The following is a 16,510-nucleotide window of genomic DNA, read 5'->3' as shown; positions in this document are numbered from 1 at the left end:
TTGTGCTAGCAAATATCCACCATTTACAGGTTCATCCATTCTAATAGTGACTTAGGCGTATATCAATCAACCTGATTAGCACAAAAGTGAACATAATTCACTTTTATAATTATAATAATATATATATAATATATTCCCAACTCGATCATCATAGCTAATTTATGTTATTGTTGCGGCGAAAAGTCCACTGGAAGGCTAAAATCAGTCACATACGGTCGGGCACACCCAGAGTGCTCAGGACGTCTCTTAGAAGGGGTCTGCACGATAGGCATAGAATATATCAGTTGTTCGAGGTGCTACGTTGGCGGTTACAGCAAGTAACTACATATAAATTATTTCCTTGGACAACACAAAAAAGTCTCACAAATATGAAAGGCATGTTGTCTTAATTAATAAAGTTTTATCTAGAATTTAATCGATTCAATGTATCCATCGATTCGCTATAATGATGCCCCAGAGGCACCTCAATGCGCCAGACACACCCTCGTTAACATGACATTTTAGGTGTTGCAGCATCCTCGGTATTGCAATTGAACCTCAAACGATACGGCGCATTCCATTACGTGCGTATGACAATGTTTTGATTCGCCTTCTGGAAGTATTGCAAGGCGAAGGTAATGGAATCTTTCCGATACAACGCAGCGTTTAAGATACCGAAAACTAAATAGCGTAAGTAGGCCAATGGGCATGTTTCTAAATATAAACATTTAATAAATAAAAACACGAAAAACTATGGCGATTCTGCAATTTTTCTAGAAAAAGACCGTTCGGTTCCGACGCTAAGTACGTTCGTTCATGGCATCTATCTGACGTTTGAGCTGTTCGGCCAAAGCTATTTACAATAGAAGAACCTCAAATTCTAGCAAAATACTTCGGGAAAGAAATTTTCCTGAGTCAGGAGCTTGCGCCTTTAACGCCGTATATGAATCGACTACTTCTACAGAGTCGTTAAGCTGTACAAAGCATCGATGCTTAATAAATTACGCACTATGCCTAACGATGGCAAGGTAGGTTTTCGTTTCGGATATCACGACAGCTGCTCGACGTATACGCTGTTGAGCGCTTACCAAAGTCAAAGGCGAAATCAGGTTGTGCTTTTACCTAACGAGGCTCAGAACGACGCCTGTCTCGATCTGAACTAAATGGCTCGATCTGGCATTGCATTAAAAAAAAACGACACGATGACAAATATTGGTAGAAACAGCATTACCTGCTGGCCGGAGCTCTTGGTAATTTTTGGCGGGAAAGGAACCCGCTTTAACCTGTTCCTCGCGCTTTATCAGCTTCTGTTTGCTTTTATGATTAAACCTGTAGTTTATTTATAGGTATACACAATAGAATCTAGCACTGCAGGGCCACAGAAACAGAACGCTTGCAAACCATGTGAAGTACTAATTATTACCAGGTTTGGTACGTAAACGTTTGTTTTACCGTTATCTTCCGTCGTTACGAATCATCCAGAAGGCACATAGGGCTGCCGGGAAGGAAAGCTATGCATCTTCGACAAGCGTTTTGCAATTTTTATTGTACGTAAATTATTATGCACACTAATAGGGTACACTATGCGTACATTTTAGATGTTCCGTGGTTCCATAAGCGATTGGAGTTGATCGCGACCACACTAAGAGTATACGCGAACGAATTTCTTTCATTTCCTATCATACCTGCGACGTTACAGTCCGCGCGACCTCACGTTTTCAATCCTACAAAAAATACTTCGGAAATGTTCCGCAGTAACCGCAATACCATTCTGGAACGTCATCACAAATACGCTTTTGCTGAAAACCAGTCGATGACTACGTCTTCCGGAAACGAGTCTACCTTAAACCCTACTTAACAACTAGCGTTGTCAACTCGTTATCGCTAAGGCACAACTATAAATTCGTCAGGCGACCACAGCGAAATCCACTTAAAATGGTTGGCTTAAACATATAAATAGTGAAAATATTATTCAGTTGTATTAACGACTACAAAAACAACCATCTCTTGGACTCGAGTTTTTTTAGTCTAGCACATATTATCGAACTGACTTTAAGAACATGTTGAATTCGACGCGTAAGAAAACGATAGATATTATAATATTCGCTTGACAAGTAAGACACGAGCGATTTGAGTACGCTCAAACGTTTTGCCATTTCTAATACGACTCAAAGCACTCGGAATGAAGCTCGTTCCTGTATTGTTTTTTTCACTATTAACAATAGCCCCCGTACGCAACGTGTGGGCTGCCCATGGTAACTATCGACTAGTCAGCTTACTTAAATTATCCGTGTGGACACACGGAAGTTATTGTTTCACTCGCAAGTGTGAACCAGCGGGGTACAACCATTCACATAAACCATGGACTATTTTCGGTCTTATTCCGTTACAGCCAGATGGTAAGTACGCGGTTTTGCTTGAGCCTTGCTTACTAACGTTAATGCACCTATTGAACCTTAACACCTACTAGTACTACTACAGAAAGCTGTACGATTCATATACCAATTAAACGGCATTGATTTAACAAGCTCTTGTGTAGTGGGCCACTATTGACGACTCCGCGGTCGATTAATATAGATGTATACTAGTAGCATAGCGCGCCCGATATCCTCAGACAGACAAAACTGATCCCCTCAATAATAACCTCGTTCCGGTAATACTTCGCCGCCATTTCCGTGTCATGTTTCGTATTAGGCATAGAGGATGAGTAACTAAGAGTCACAGGTATCGCAGAACGCAATCGACGAGTTGAGCTTTGAAAATTCCGCCGATGTTTTTTCAGGCAAGAGAATTCCAACGAACTGCTCCGACGTGAAATTGAATTTCACCACTCTAAAGCCGATCTTGCCAGAGCTAATCGCGACGTGGCCAAGCTTTACCTCGGAAAAACCTGAACATGTCTGGGAGAGACGTTTCAAGCATTTTGGTCAGTGTGCAATTAGTCATGACGAAACAGCAATGGTGTCAGCGTATGATTATTTCAAGACGGCAATTTTACTCTACGACGGACTTAAAATAGACGAAAACTTTAAACTCGGTGGCATTTCGCAGAACAATATTACACCGGTATCGCTCAGCCGAATCAATTGGCTTTTCAATGGACAGAATAAGGCCATCGAGTTCTACTGTGAAGGAAATCGAAGTGGATATGATGTCCTTCAACGGATGAAGTTCTGCTACCATCCACGTTCACTCCGCGCAATTTCGTGTCCGAAAATTGCCAATGAAAGACCAACATGTAAGACCAAACAAGTCTGGTATCTAACGAATCCTGCTGGCGATCAGTCGAAAGCGTCTGATGCGATCAGAACAGTCAATACGACTTGTGAGCTTGTTATGATTGCCGTATTATTTTATACGTTGCTTACCCTCAAAGATATGAGCATAAACTGAAATATATGATGTCGGGTGAAATCCCCTAAGTTTCGAGGATGAATTATTGATCAATAATTGATATCAAGTAGCGTATATTTGCAGTAGTATATTTGGTTATACATTTCATGGACATAAATGCTTTGAAATCATTGTCATTATAAGTGCCTTGCTTAGGCCTATTGACCCTGAGAATCAATAGTATCAAACATCCATTAATAGCAACAGCGCCGATGCCCTATGCGCGTGATCGCACGACATTTACCAATCCAGTTATCTTCTATCTCTGCTACTGTTAATATATGCTGGTGCATGGGTCCTTCTGCGAGGCACTAGGTAAATTCAGCAACAACACACGAACCCATGGGCACAGATAGACATTAAATGGGTGAATGTAATGCGGCAGGTCTCACAGGACACGTTAGTGCAGACGCTACCAGTGGGGCGGCAATTTTAATCAGGTTACTCAGTATATATATAATGGAACCTAAAGGGAAATGATAGCACCTGTTCTGTCGTTGTGCTGTGTGTACTACCAGAGCTTTCATCGTTGCTTAGGACTAGCTCCTTATTAATTTATATGATCTAAGGACCACCTACGTTGCAAGCCAACCTGAAACGCAATAGTGTCTTCATAGCCAAATTTGGTTTTCTGAACAAAAATATCTTCTGTCATTAAAAACAGAGTGCTCGAACGTCCCGTGACATGCAGATTCAAATCTGTTTCGGCTGGTATTGCTAATGGTTTCAGAGCAGCCATTCTGTAATCCTCTATATCATGGTGGTTTAAGATGTGTAACACATAATTTGCTATAATCGTTAGTTATACTCTATAACGTATGTGTATAAAGTAAAGCACGAATAGCCCCACATAAACCTTATTTACCTGGAGCTGTTCGTGCCTGTGACTGATTGGGCAGTTCACATTCAATCGTCAAGATCGCGTTGTTGCCTTTATCGTTGTTACAGGAAACTTCCAAAAAAAATGCCACAACATCAAGTTCGACTTAAGCTACCTCAATTCGATCTCGGCTAAGTTGGAAATTTTGCGACGAAGCTTCACGGCCATTGCTCCTGGGTTTATTTGAAGCGGCGTTTCAACCCTTCTTGAGATGTATCCTCGATGAAACGAAGGTTCCTTGTTCGGTTCTTGATCATTTCACGAACAGCATTGAGCTGTACCGAGGAGACAACCCTTTACAAGTAAAACGTCTAATGGTTGACGAGTTCTTCTGCCAAGAGAGCAAAAATAATGGCGACGTTCTTTAGCGGATGAAAATGTTTTGATCGTAGCGCATCTCGTGTCCAAACATAAGGAGCACAAACACTTCTAGCAAAAGTCCATACGTTTGGTACTTCAAAAACAGGCCAGAAGACTATCGCACCAATCGAAAACCGTCCTTTATCACCACTACATGATATGGTACCCGCGGCATGACCTATACGCTGATTCTAATTGTCTTTTCATTGTTGATCTTACTAACTATCTTCAAAGACTGGACATAAACTGTCTGATTAATAACATATTTCTAACATCAATTCGTTTGGTTTACGCAACCAACGCAACAATCATGCTCCTTGATGCTAACTTCAAGTCACTGGTACCGTCAAGTAAAGTACAAATGAATTGAAAATATTATATTATATATTATACTTTGATTATACGAGGATGGGTGTAATATCTGAATAAATAAAGATAATAAGCCACCAGTGTCATTTACTACTGTTACGGCAGGGCTGAAGGGTTCCCACCTGCAAGCAGTCAATATATACACTCTGATCATTTCATTGGACTTTCTATATGTAATAAATTATCCATTTTATTTTATATATACAGTTACATATGCGTTTCGCTATGTGCCTTTTACATAACGAAAAAAAAAGTGACAACGGGAGCCACGCTTATCTCGATTGCCACTCGTCCTTCACTTCATCATAAAATACTGCCGCGCTCAGAACACTTAATCTTCATAACATTAATTTAATGTTTCAAATACTGATCCTAGACAAAAACAGGTCCTACAAAAGAATATTTTAGCTATTTCAGTATATGCTCACCTGACATAATCATGCACTCAATAAGTAACTAAAGTAATAAAGTAACTAAAGAAATTGCCATTGGTAACCGTCAACGACCTCGAACGGCTACTAACAGGTTGTCACTGCTAAGAAGAAAGTGGATTTTCGACAGGCGTCCAGCTTTTCGGTTAGGACACATCAACAATGACTCGATCTGTAATAGTTTTAACTACGTATAGTAACGTACTACGAAATCCGCGTATGAGTTTTGAATTTATTATCTGTTCAGATCTACTCGTGACCTTTCGTCTATGGACAACTTCATAGAATTCAACGTACCGATTTGATGTTGGACGATTTATTTAGCTACGGCGCAACGTTTGCTCCTTGTTACTAGAAGGGGCCACAATCTGTGTGGAGCGATGCTAAGCTAAGACAGTACTCGAGCTAAAATTAATAACTAAGTTAATAGTTAACTTAGTCTGGAAAGACCAATAATATCGCTTATCAATACACGCGACTGATTCACAAGAATCGCTGAGTTCAATACGGTTCTATTGTCATCATCAGGCCTCAAAGGAGCGGATCGCATCAATGAAGTAAACTTCAGAGAAGTAAATACGAAGGGAAATATCATTCGAGATTGCTTGTACCCTTCAAGAGGTGTACTATATTCTGGTGTGTATTGCTACTTCTCAGTAGGATTTATATACGGTAATGTTTTTTTACTCTACATCTAGGCTTATCGCCCACACTTGGTTTGCAGATTTATTTTACGTTCAATTGATTTGCTATACAAAGAGTTCTAAAAGGCTAATAGAGTAATATGTTATCCGTGAAAAAAACCAAGGGAACTAAATGTCTACAGTTATTTTCTGTTCCAATAACTTGTGAGCAGTTCTGCAGTACGTCGCGTTCTCGGCGTAACATCATAGAAATATACTTAGTCACGGCTAGTGGGTTCTACCCACAAACCTCAAAAGCGATTCCACTTAGATCAGACGAGACGCCAGACCAACTGTCAGAATTAGCTAGGTAAGGTTTCATCCTAAGAATTCCTTTAATGGACGAAAGAACGGGGACCTTTTTGACATTACTATTTGAGTATTTATTCATCTGATAGTTGCTACAGTTGCACGCACTCCCGGAACAAAAATCCATCAATATAGGGCGATTTTGTTATTATGCTAGGTAAACCTTGTGCGCGTTAACATATTTACAGTTCCTTCTAAATGGTCAACTAACCCGAAGAGCCTTAGGATCCTCGTACCTATCTGTAATAGATGACAACAACCCCGGGGAAGTTGTCACGTATCATGCGTTGCATCTTCTAGTATTTCTGAACGTAATATTGCTGCTTTTTTTTTTTTTACGAATTTTTAGAACAGTTACATTTTATTACTATATGATTATTCAATGCCAGCTAATTGCAATGGCGAAAAAGTTGACGTCTGTGTGATGTGGCACTGAACAGTTTATTGAGTATTCGCGCCTCTATCCGTTTCCTTATTGCTAGCAAACTACCAAAGTACTAACTCAAGTTCAATGTAGCCAAAAGCATTATAAGTAAGCTTTTCCGCAAACTGTTCTCAGCAATGTTTAAAGTGTTAGGGGTGCTATGTAATTAGCTAATCAGCAGGCCTTTGTTCGTTGTTTGACTGTTTGAAAAATATCATTAAGGCCTGTGTACGATATTACTGCGTTCAACTGATTAGAATTACTGCAGTTTGTTATATAAATGTCGGTCGAAACGAGTTAATTCGACCCTCCGGGAGATAGCTTGATCTTTGAGTATGACGTTCAAGGCACGCAAGACGGATACGATATTCTTCAAATGAACATTACTGAAGACAAACGCGACGTAAAAACGCTAGCATGCTTGGTTATTGCCACAGGTATACGAATACCGTACCGTCCGCGCTAATCGTTAAAGTCTAATGGCAACGTGAGTGCCACAGTATGTCGGATAATATACATTTTATCATGTAGTATCGAACATGTAGTATTTAAGGTAGCAAGCTTAAATTTATTCAATTATCGTTCCAATGTAATTCAATTGTCAAGTCAGCTAAAGGTATGAGGACCTACTTGAAAATGATATTTATACTCAGTCAAATTGGGCCCGTCATTATATATGTATGTATATATATATATATATACAATAATCACTATTCCGGTCGATTCGGGTCGGTTGGAAAGATGTGTCATAAACATGGACTCAAAAGAAAAAAAAGCCTCAAATGCTCCTATTTATCGTAACATAATATTAGTTGCGGGCTGCATAATCGATAATGTTGGACAATACCAAAGTCGGTTACCTTTATTTACCGTATCTGAGACCCGGATTAGCGCTGGTAACGAACGCTAGTGAACCTGAAATCTAACTAGAAAGCGTCCATGCTAAAAGTGCTTGAAATTTAGTGTGCTCATCGTACGTAACAGTCGAAAAAAATGATCAAAATACTGAACGTTCGCCCACAACAAAGGATTATTAATGGTAATGCCGGGAAAAATAAAGTGATCTGAAAATCGAATCCACCTCCAGAGCTGTATTCTTACCTATTCAAAGCGATTTTAATAAGCGGAGAACGCTTGTAATGTAAGTTTCATGTGAGCCCTTTATGTTTATATTACCTCTTGGTTTTTTAAGCCTTCTTAGAGACTAGTAGTATATTTAATCATGTGAAGTATTGATACGTAGCACCATTGACAATTTTACTGGACGAACATTTCTACTACCACTACGTAAACGAAAAAACTTGGACACGTTGGCTTTTAGGCGGTCCTTCGCGCGCGTAAAAGACTCATTTTCTGGCGTACGATTTCATCAAAAGAATTCACCGCCATTTTGAATATTTTCCTAATACGACAATATTTATGTATGCAGAAAGCTAAAAAAAAAAAAAAAAAAAAAACTGGATGAATTTATTTGCTAACTTTACTTACGAGTCTTATAATATAAGGATAAGCCGAGGACTACTTTCCAATTTTAGGTGCTTCCGCTGAGTTGAAATTTAGAAACTCTCTTAATCCGAGTCCCCGTTATTAGCTCCATCCAGTTATCACAAACTTATATCCTCTGCTATAAACCAGACAACAACGAGATGGCAATCTGGACAATGGTCAAGTCAGCTTCAGAGGTTAGTAATCGTAAAGAACGTTGGCATTGGGAATAAGCAAAAGCTCATTTTATCGAGAAGCCAAACGCGTTGACACATATTGCTTGGTACAACATAGGCGTTTACTTGTGTCATACCAAGAGCTGTAACATTGTTAGCTGTCGATTAAAAGGTGCCCTGTAGCTAGTCGTGCTGTCAGCTGTGCTCTATTACGTAGGGGTACTTTGTGAAAGGACACGAAAAAGTTCTATCTGACATTTATCGTGATTTTAGCAACTGAGATTGGTTTTTTCTCTACAGGGCTTCAGGATGTATTCTGTGGCCGTGGTATTAGTCGTGATTCACGGAGTGGCTTTGCAGACATCAGAGGCCCATGAGCCGTCATTGGCACCATCAGAGCTTACCACAATGAACACCACCGGATCTTCGTCGGTAATTAAGCTATTCGTTAGAACGTGGCCAGGATACTGTTCAGTCCACGCATGCAGAAAGCTACAGGCGAAAGACTCCATACCAATGTGGACTATTGGCTCCCTACGCGCATCGATAGTAGATGGTATACAGCCAATCAAATTTTTTCATGAAGCCATAATTTTTGCAGTCATTGTCAGCTTTAAGATAATGAAGGAATTAGATATACGCTTTATTTTTTTTTAACGCTATGGCACATTAAGCTTCGGTATACGAATACCCCGTATGTGAAGACGTAGGCGAGAAAATCGTTCAGTGAAGTAACAGTACAATAGTAAGACTTCGATTAATATCGAAAATATTTGACCCACTCACTGTACGTTGACACATGTTATGTATCAGGGTGACTATTAGGTGCTCGATTTTCTCGACGTTTTTCGTACCTTTTCGTGGCGGTCCCCCGTCCCACGGTTCGGGAATCGCAGTACTCAAGCTTTGCCTAAATGCTGATATTCACGAGTTAGTCTGTTCTTGCAGATCAAAAAGCCCCACTAAGCAAGTGCAAGAAGACGGAGTTCAACGTCTCTGATATTGAAACAATCCGCAATGAAATTAGCTCTGCGTGGCCAAGCTTCAGCACACTATCTGATAAAGCATTTTGGGAAAAACATTTTAATCGCTATGCATCATGTTCCCTCAATCCAACAAAACAGAACTATACGCCCCTTGAGTATTTTACGACTGCTATAAAACTGTACCAACGAAGCAATCCAATGAAGCTGTTTGAAGCTGTGGGCATTAAAGAAAATGACAATGAAACGGTTTCGCTGGGGCGACTCCGAACTGCCATTGATGTAGATCCGTCGACGGTCGAATACATCTGTGAAGGTAAACACGATGACACTGATATTCTCGGAGGAATAACGCTGTGCTTCAGTCAACAGCTAGACAAGCGCGTCGCCTGCCCGAGCGAACCTAATAAAACCCTTACTTGTCAAACCGAACGAGTATGGTATCTAAAAACGCCGCTTCGGAGCTTGGCGAGTACGGGAGTAACGGACACGCAGAATCGGCAAATCAGTACTAGGCCGCAAGTAAATAAACTGCGGGCTAGGCAGGCTGACGACGACGTAAATACCGAGGGAGTTACTGAAACAACCGAGAAGCAACAAACAAAGCAATCTGGCCCGAATTCGAGTGCCATTAATCGGATGAATATGCTGTGGGTGCTTATCGCTACGTCTTGGATTTTGTTCGCCCATAATAACGTAGTGTAGGATGAATGGGCGTTTTGTCTACAGTTTCTTGCAACCGGTTTGGAAAGTATCAGCGACGCTTCAGAGCACCTCATATACATGTTTTGAGTCTAAAAGCTGTTTATTATACATCAATAAACGGTTTATTTTCACGGCGACATCTTACTTAATATGGTGGAGATGTGGGTAAATCTCATTGATAGAAATAAAAGATGATGAATTTCTAAGATGAGGAAAAAGATGAGTTGCAATAACACAATGCGACGGCACGTTGATATAATAGTAACGTGTGTTTGCGCAAAAATTGGGCTGGGGAAAAATGATGCTCACTAGATAGAAATCAAACCTCACTCTCCATATGGAAGCCATGTACCGTGGACAAAATCCTACGCGTTCAAAATAAAGACAAATATTTTCTAGTAGTACCGATAGAAATCAAACCTCACTCTCCATATGGAAGCCATGTACCGTGGACAAAATCCTACGCGTTCAAAATAAAGACAAATATTTTCTAGTAGTACCACGTTAGTAGTAGTACCACGTTATAATTGTACGTACGTATATCATTGTATGTGTATACATATTTTACATGTATACACATAATAATAACACACATTATATCGGTTCTATTCCCACACCTTGTTCTCGGTACAAACGTCAAACAAACACATATGAACAACTCTTATCTTACGAACCCCACGAACGAGGTTTTTATTTCGATGCTTCGAATAGACCGAGTTTGGCCAAGTTTTCGCTTATTTGGCCATATTGTGAGTTACGTTTTATATTTGTGGCAACGTTTGCGAGATTTCAATTTTAGCAAATCGAAGAGCGGTATAAATTTATAGAAGGATTTTGCTGTGAGCTAGCGTATAGTAGATTCGCATACAGCATAATATGCGCATATTAAATAAAATAATGTACTTTTATTTGATTCGGCACCGGCATGTAATCAAGTAGCACCTGAATTAAAAACTAATTGTTTTCTTAGGGATTTTTTTATCGACAACGACATTATGACCCAACACAAACGCTAGATGATCTTCCGTAACAGGCTAGAATATAGAGTCCCAGATTCCGAGTATCTAGGGTGACAGCGTAGGCGCAAATGCTGGACTAGAAATATTCGATATAGACATCCATCAGGTCCTTCGAAAATCTTCTAGAGTACCACGCCTGTCGATCGAGTGCTTGGCTGAAATATTATAATTGATTCCACCCGTAAACCAAGCTAGTTTCATAAATCAGATATAAGGCAAATAACTGATATCGTATTAAGCGGGTAATAGTATTATGTTTTGAATTGGTAACGCAGGGATCTGTTTTTGACAACCTAGTGATATTTTTTAACTGGAATTTCGTTGTTTAATCATCTCGGATAACGAAGCATTTTATAGCTTCGTTGTAGAGAACGACCGTCAGCCTTATGCTAGTTAAAAAGAAGATCAACAATAGCGATATTGAACCGCATTAGGCGCAGGATATCGCGATGCTTTTTTATAAATTCCCGGGGGTCGTCCAGAAGTCTCTTTTTTCTTTGGCGCGTGTGTCAGCCTAAATGAAAAGCATGCTCAAGGAGGGTAATCGGTAGGCGGCAACCAATGGAACCCTGTGCCGTAGCGCTTATACCACTTAGACGATAGGTATATAAATCAGTTAAGAAAACCCCAATAATATTTTTTCTAATAAGACGTATAAACTTCTTCCCTATGTTTACCCATAGTATCCAAATGGCTCTCGTTTGTGTTCTACTATGGAAACCTGTCAGTTCAGCGAATGCCGTAAACTTTTTAGCGTTTTATACCTACACTGAACAAGGGCAACTATTTTCTATAGTTATGGCAGAACCGGAAAAAAACGACGTCGTTATAGCTAGTACAATTTGGACGGTGGATTTCATTCTATAGACGAGCAATATATTACTTTCTAGTAAACGGTGTCAGCGACAGTGCAGAAATTCGATGAAAAATCCTAGTGATGATGGAAAGACATCCTCCGTACATCTTCCCATTCGCTGAGGAAATCGGAACGACTTCTATTCATCGGTTCCTTATTAAACTAGTTGAAACTTTAAAAGAAATCAAATTACATAGAACGAGCGACATTTAAAATTATAATAATAAAAAGAATAATTAGAATTGCTCAATTTGGAAAACGTGTTCCCATCTGATCACTGTGAAAAGCGGTTTAGAGGTGCGTATTGTGTCACGTTTATTTGTGGTCTCTAGGAAGATCTCGTACCTTGTTGTCTAGTAATAATCAAACGCTATCTATATGCAAGCTACTGTAGTGAAGAAATTCACACAAATGATTGTTACTTGTTTACTCAATTAATGGGTCACCAATAGGATACCAGCCCACATGTCACTTTTCCTAGAGCAGATCTTCTTTTTGACGTCTTAATTTCGCACTCGTCACACTTAGCCTCCTTCAAATTTTCCTTAGATCCAAAAATTAAGGAGAACGACACGACGAAGTAAAAAAACACTGACCAAACGAACAGCTTTCCCTACGATTGAATTTGAAAAATATAGGAATTAGCGAAAATGGCGGCAAATGTGTATTATATCTTGCGGGAACTACTTTCACGACGGTATCACAATAGATTGGGACGATTAGAAAAAGATCTCACACGGAAGAATCATTGATTTTTCAGTGAAGGATGGTATGCATATATATGTAGTTCACATGTACAAACAGTTCTGTCTATTTCTTTTTAGTATTTACTGATATGAAGTTCTAACATGGAGTGTTTACCCAAACTTCATCGACCACTAACCTGTTGTGCATATATGGTCAGGTACAAAAACTTTCATATGATTAAATTTACTTGTATCGCGTTAGTGATGATGAAACGCTTCACGTTTTTATTGTCTTCAAGATAGATACTCGTAGACACCATGCACATTTACAGACTGCTTGACGGCGTCATCACCTTAGAGTACCTGCTAGTCAGGGTTTCTATATACAGGACATTTCCAAAAAAAGATACGATATAGATTTAAGTCAACAGCTCACTTAAGCTCTCTGGATGCGATTATGTCGTAGCGACAACGAGTCCGGTCAAACGAAAGTAGGGTGCCCCGCAAGGTGCCGATATCAACACTGTGCCATCGACTAGCTGAAGTTAAACGTAAGATTCTTTCAGGCTTCGGATGGACTGGTTATGTCAGATAAGTAAAGTGCTTCAAATAGCGTAAGCTGCGTCGGACTGTTCATGTGGTGCGAGATGATCTAGGTTCGGAATCAAGCGTAGATGCTTTGTTTTGCACGACTTAATTCATCTCTCAGCATCGAATAAAGGATTAGAGATGAAGCGGCATTTCTTGTAAGGTAGCATTCGACGAGAGTTCTGGATAGGCGTATGTTGACCTCATCAGTTGTGCACGTACATACCGCATAACTGCCTAGATTAATTTCATTCATATAACAGTTCTACCTTAACTGCAGTTCTTGCAGTAAAGTTCTATTGGAATAAAATATTGCGCTTAACTGCACTATGTTAACAACGCTCCACAGTTTCCGGATGAAGTTGACGATTGTGAAAATATTCGTGATACTAGCACTGGTCTTGGAGGCAGAATTAAGTGCTTCTGGAAGAAGGCGGAAGCGTGGGGTGCTATACTTCGAGGATGAGTCACTTGCTATTTTCGAGTTAACTCTGGTGACAACAGCCGGCTACTGCTCGGTCTTTGATTGTAGAGAATATATTCAACTCCACAAGTTTCCACAATGGATAATTGACAATCTAAGAATTCTACGGGGAGATGGTATGTAGTTCGGCACATAGTTTGCTTTTTGTTCTTGTCTTGACTTTCCATATTGAGATGTTAATTATATTTATCGTTACCAAATGGTCAAACGTAGCATAGGTTTAAATTTTAACGGCAAAGTTTTTTAATTTTAGAATGAGTTTGCAAAATCCGCCAAGAAAGGTTTAGCAGATATAGTCGTGCGGTTTCAAGCTTGTAAATTAAGTGGTCAAAAGCTTGTATTACCTTATGACGTGTTCCGCCGTGATTTATTCAAATCCGCAAATTTTTTAGGTTCGGAATTTCCTTCGCGTAGCTGTAAAAAGGTGAAATTTAATCCGCCGGAGAAGGTTGAAAGGAAGCTGAGGATTATGTGGCCAAGCTTGACCTCAACACCTTCTAGGGCTATTTGGCGGAAAAAATTCCGTCGGCATGGGCCTTGTGTTCTAACCTATGCAGAAAGTAGAGAGAAAACTTTTGGTTATTTCAAGGAGGCCATAACGTTATATCAACGGAGTAATATTTTGAAATTACTTGAGATGAAAGCTATACGACCAAACAACCGAGCGCCGGTCTCCTTGGATAACATGATCTTGGCCATTGACAGAGACAATACGCTCGTCGAGTTCAATTGTGAAGGCAGTCAAAACGGTAGCGACATTCTGCACGGGGTCAAACTGTGCTTTGACTCGCCCACTGGCAAACGTACCATTTGTCCAGATGCGCTTCGAAAAAAAACTTGCAAAACTAAAAAGGTCTGGTACCTAAGAGACATACAATACTTAAATGAATATAGGAAGATAGAGAAACAGTCAAAAAACGGCAAATTGACTAACCCTGGCCAGAGCAATGTACGGAAGGACGACTACGACGAGTTTAATAATTCTGATGAGCAGAATGACTATGAATATTACTACGACACATATGAAGACCGTAGTGGGTACACTGAACAAGATAAATCACCTTATACTGACACTGTTGTAAAGCCACAACAAATAGCAGTACCAAAAACATTTAAACCAGAACACGACAAACTGGCTGATAAAAAGCTCTACCCTAACTGGCCCGTAGAAACTAAGAATCATCCCTCGCAGTATTCCAGCTGTATACTCGCTATGCCAAGCGCGCTATGTGTGTTCGTCGCAACGTCGTTTGCCCTAGTCGGCCTTAGAGAAGTTACTCTAAGCTAACTTCAGGCCGTAGACGGCCATTCATACACGACTATTGCGCTATAACACGATTGCCGTCTTCTGCTTCAGTCGTATTAAGCTTACAATGCTTAGATAAGCTTGAAATTATTTAAATGTTTGGCTGATTTCAGTGTGTGACACTGGGTTTGCTAACTGGAACAATGGGTCTTAACAGTTGCTAGTTTTACGATTACGATAAGTTGTTTTTGAAAGCCTTTTTTGAGCTTACGTTCTTCCTGAAAAATGAAAACTACAGATGATATTTTGCACTTGCGCACTTGCCGCAAAAATTCGAATCAGCCAAATATAAGGTCCTGTTAGAATTTCCTAAAACGATGTATTCGCTTTCGAGTCTGGTAAAACTCGGTGGTAACAAAATATAATCGTACAGAGCTAGCTAGCTAGCTAGTTATCTCCGTATACCCCGCCGTTTAGTAATTCCCGTACGTCCCGCCGTGTGTGACCCTCGAGAATTTAATTTCGGTTGTCCTTTTCCCTATATCACTTGTCTATGAAGACGGATCTATAAGCATATTATCCGAAAACGAAGCGTCAGCCCCCTATAGGTAAAGTACCACTGGCGTATAACCGTTAGTGGGTCCTCGGTACGTGTATGTTTTCGTGTATCTTAGCAATCACATTGAAATCATTCTATGAATGCAGCTGCCGAAAAAAAAAAAGTGCTGAAATGCACTGACGAGCAGTTCGAGAGCTTTGTCTATAAAGCCATAAACGTTACGTTTCATATATAGTCTGTGATAGTGCTTTATCAGCTTCGCGACATTGACGACATGGCGATGACGATTGTGCGTTGTACTGTAGTAAATAGCAACTAGCTCCCTTCCTACAGATCTGCAAATTTATCTGACTGATGTAATATCATAGAACGGATGTAGTTTCGCCGTAAAGAGGTTCAAGGGCGTGATCAGTATCAACCCCCTCCGTTTTGCCTGCGAACTAGCTTCAAACTGACCTGAGGGGCTAGTACTACTACATCACATGCCAAGTTAAGCAATAAAGCGGATACGATTACAGGTTGCAGAAGCGCATTGAATAAACTACGACTATATCGTTAACTGATAATAAACTCATAAGTTAAAATGTTTCACACTGAAGCCGTTCGTACCGTAACTCATCACGTTCTCACAAACTAAGTTCTATTTGGCTACAACATGACACCACATGCAATTTTGGCTGTGTCCTGACAGGTATGAGATACAATATTATGAAACAATATTGTCTCAATTAGAGAGGCAAGAAGTTGGCTGTTTTCCAAATGATCAAACTGGCTATTGGTCGAACTTCACCTGAATGCAACAGAGTAAAGTGTAAACATCCATCAAAAACACGAAAAATTACCATCCAGCAGTCTCCTGATTGTTCCTGTAACATACAAGTTAATGGCTATAATC

The 16,510-nt window shown here is 39.9% G+C and overlaps 3 protein-coding genes across 3 annotated transcripts; all 3 read left to right on the top strand.

The window, feature by feature from the left end:
• Nucleotides 1-1,979: 1,979 nt before the first annotated feature.
• Nucleotides 1,980-3,401, top strand: LOC111263100 (uncharacterized). Its single transcript, XM_022837906.2, has 2 exons — nt 1,980-2,378; nt 2,762-3,401. Exons 1-2 carry the CDS (start codon nt 2,162-2,164, stop codon nt 3,370-3,372), a joined length of 828 nt encoding a protein of 275 aa, XP_022693641.1. The 5' UTR covers nt 1,980-2,161; the 3' UTR covers nt 3,373-3,401.
• Nucleotides 3,402-8,393: 4,992 nt separating this feature from the next.
• On the top strand, nt 8,394-10,308 carry LOC111263099 (uncharacterized). Its single transcript, XM_022837905.2, has 3 exons — nt 8,394-8,510; nt 8,790-9,045; nt 9,438-10,308. The coding sequence occupies exons 1-3, from the start codon at nt 8,475-8,477 to the stop codon at nt 10,175-10,177; spliced, it is 1,032 nt and encodes a 343-aa protein (XP_022693640.1). The 5' UTR covers nt 8,394-8,474; the 3' UTR covers nt 10,178-10,308.
• A 2,800-nt stretch (nt 10,309-13,108) lies between these two features.
• On the top strand, nt 13,109-16,209 carry LOC111263098 (uncharacterized). The gene is made up of 3 exons (XM_022837904.2): nt 13,109-13,289; nt 13,676-13,926; nt 14,203-16,209. The coding sequence occupies exons 2-3, from the start codon at nt 13,683-13,685 to the stop codon at nt 15,096-15,098; spliced, it is 1,140 nt and encodes a 379-aa protein (XP_022693639.1). The 5' UTR covers nt 13,109-13,289; nt 13,676-13,682; the 3' UTR covers nt 15,099-16,209.
• The last annotated feature ends 301 nt before the right edge of the window (nt 16,210-16,510 follow it).

The sequence above is a fragment of the Varroa jacobsoni genome, unplaced genomic scaffold (genome assembly GCF_002532875.2).
Source record: "Varroa jacobsoni isolate VJ856 unplaced genomic scaffold, vjacob_1.0 scaffold_734, whole genome shotgun sequence".
Classification (NCBI taxonomy): domain Eukaryota; kingdom Metazoa; phylum Arthropoda; class Arachnida; order Mesostigmata; family Varroidae; genus Varroa; species Varroa jacobsoni.
Note: the sequence above shows the minus strand (reverse complement) of the source record. Positions and strands in the feature narration are given on the sequence as shown.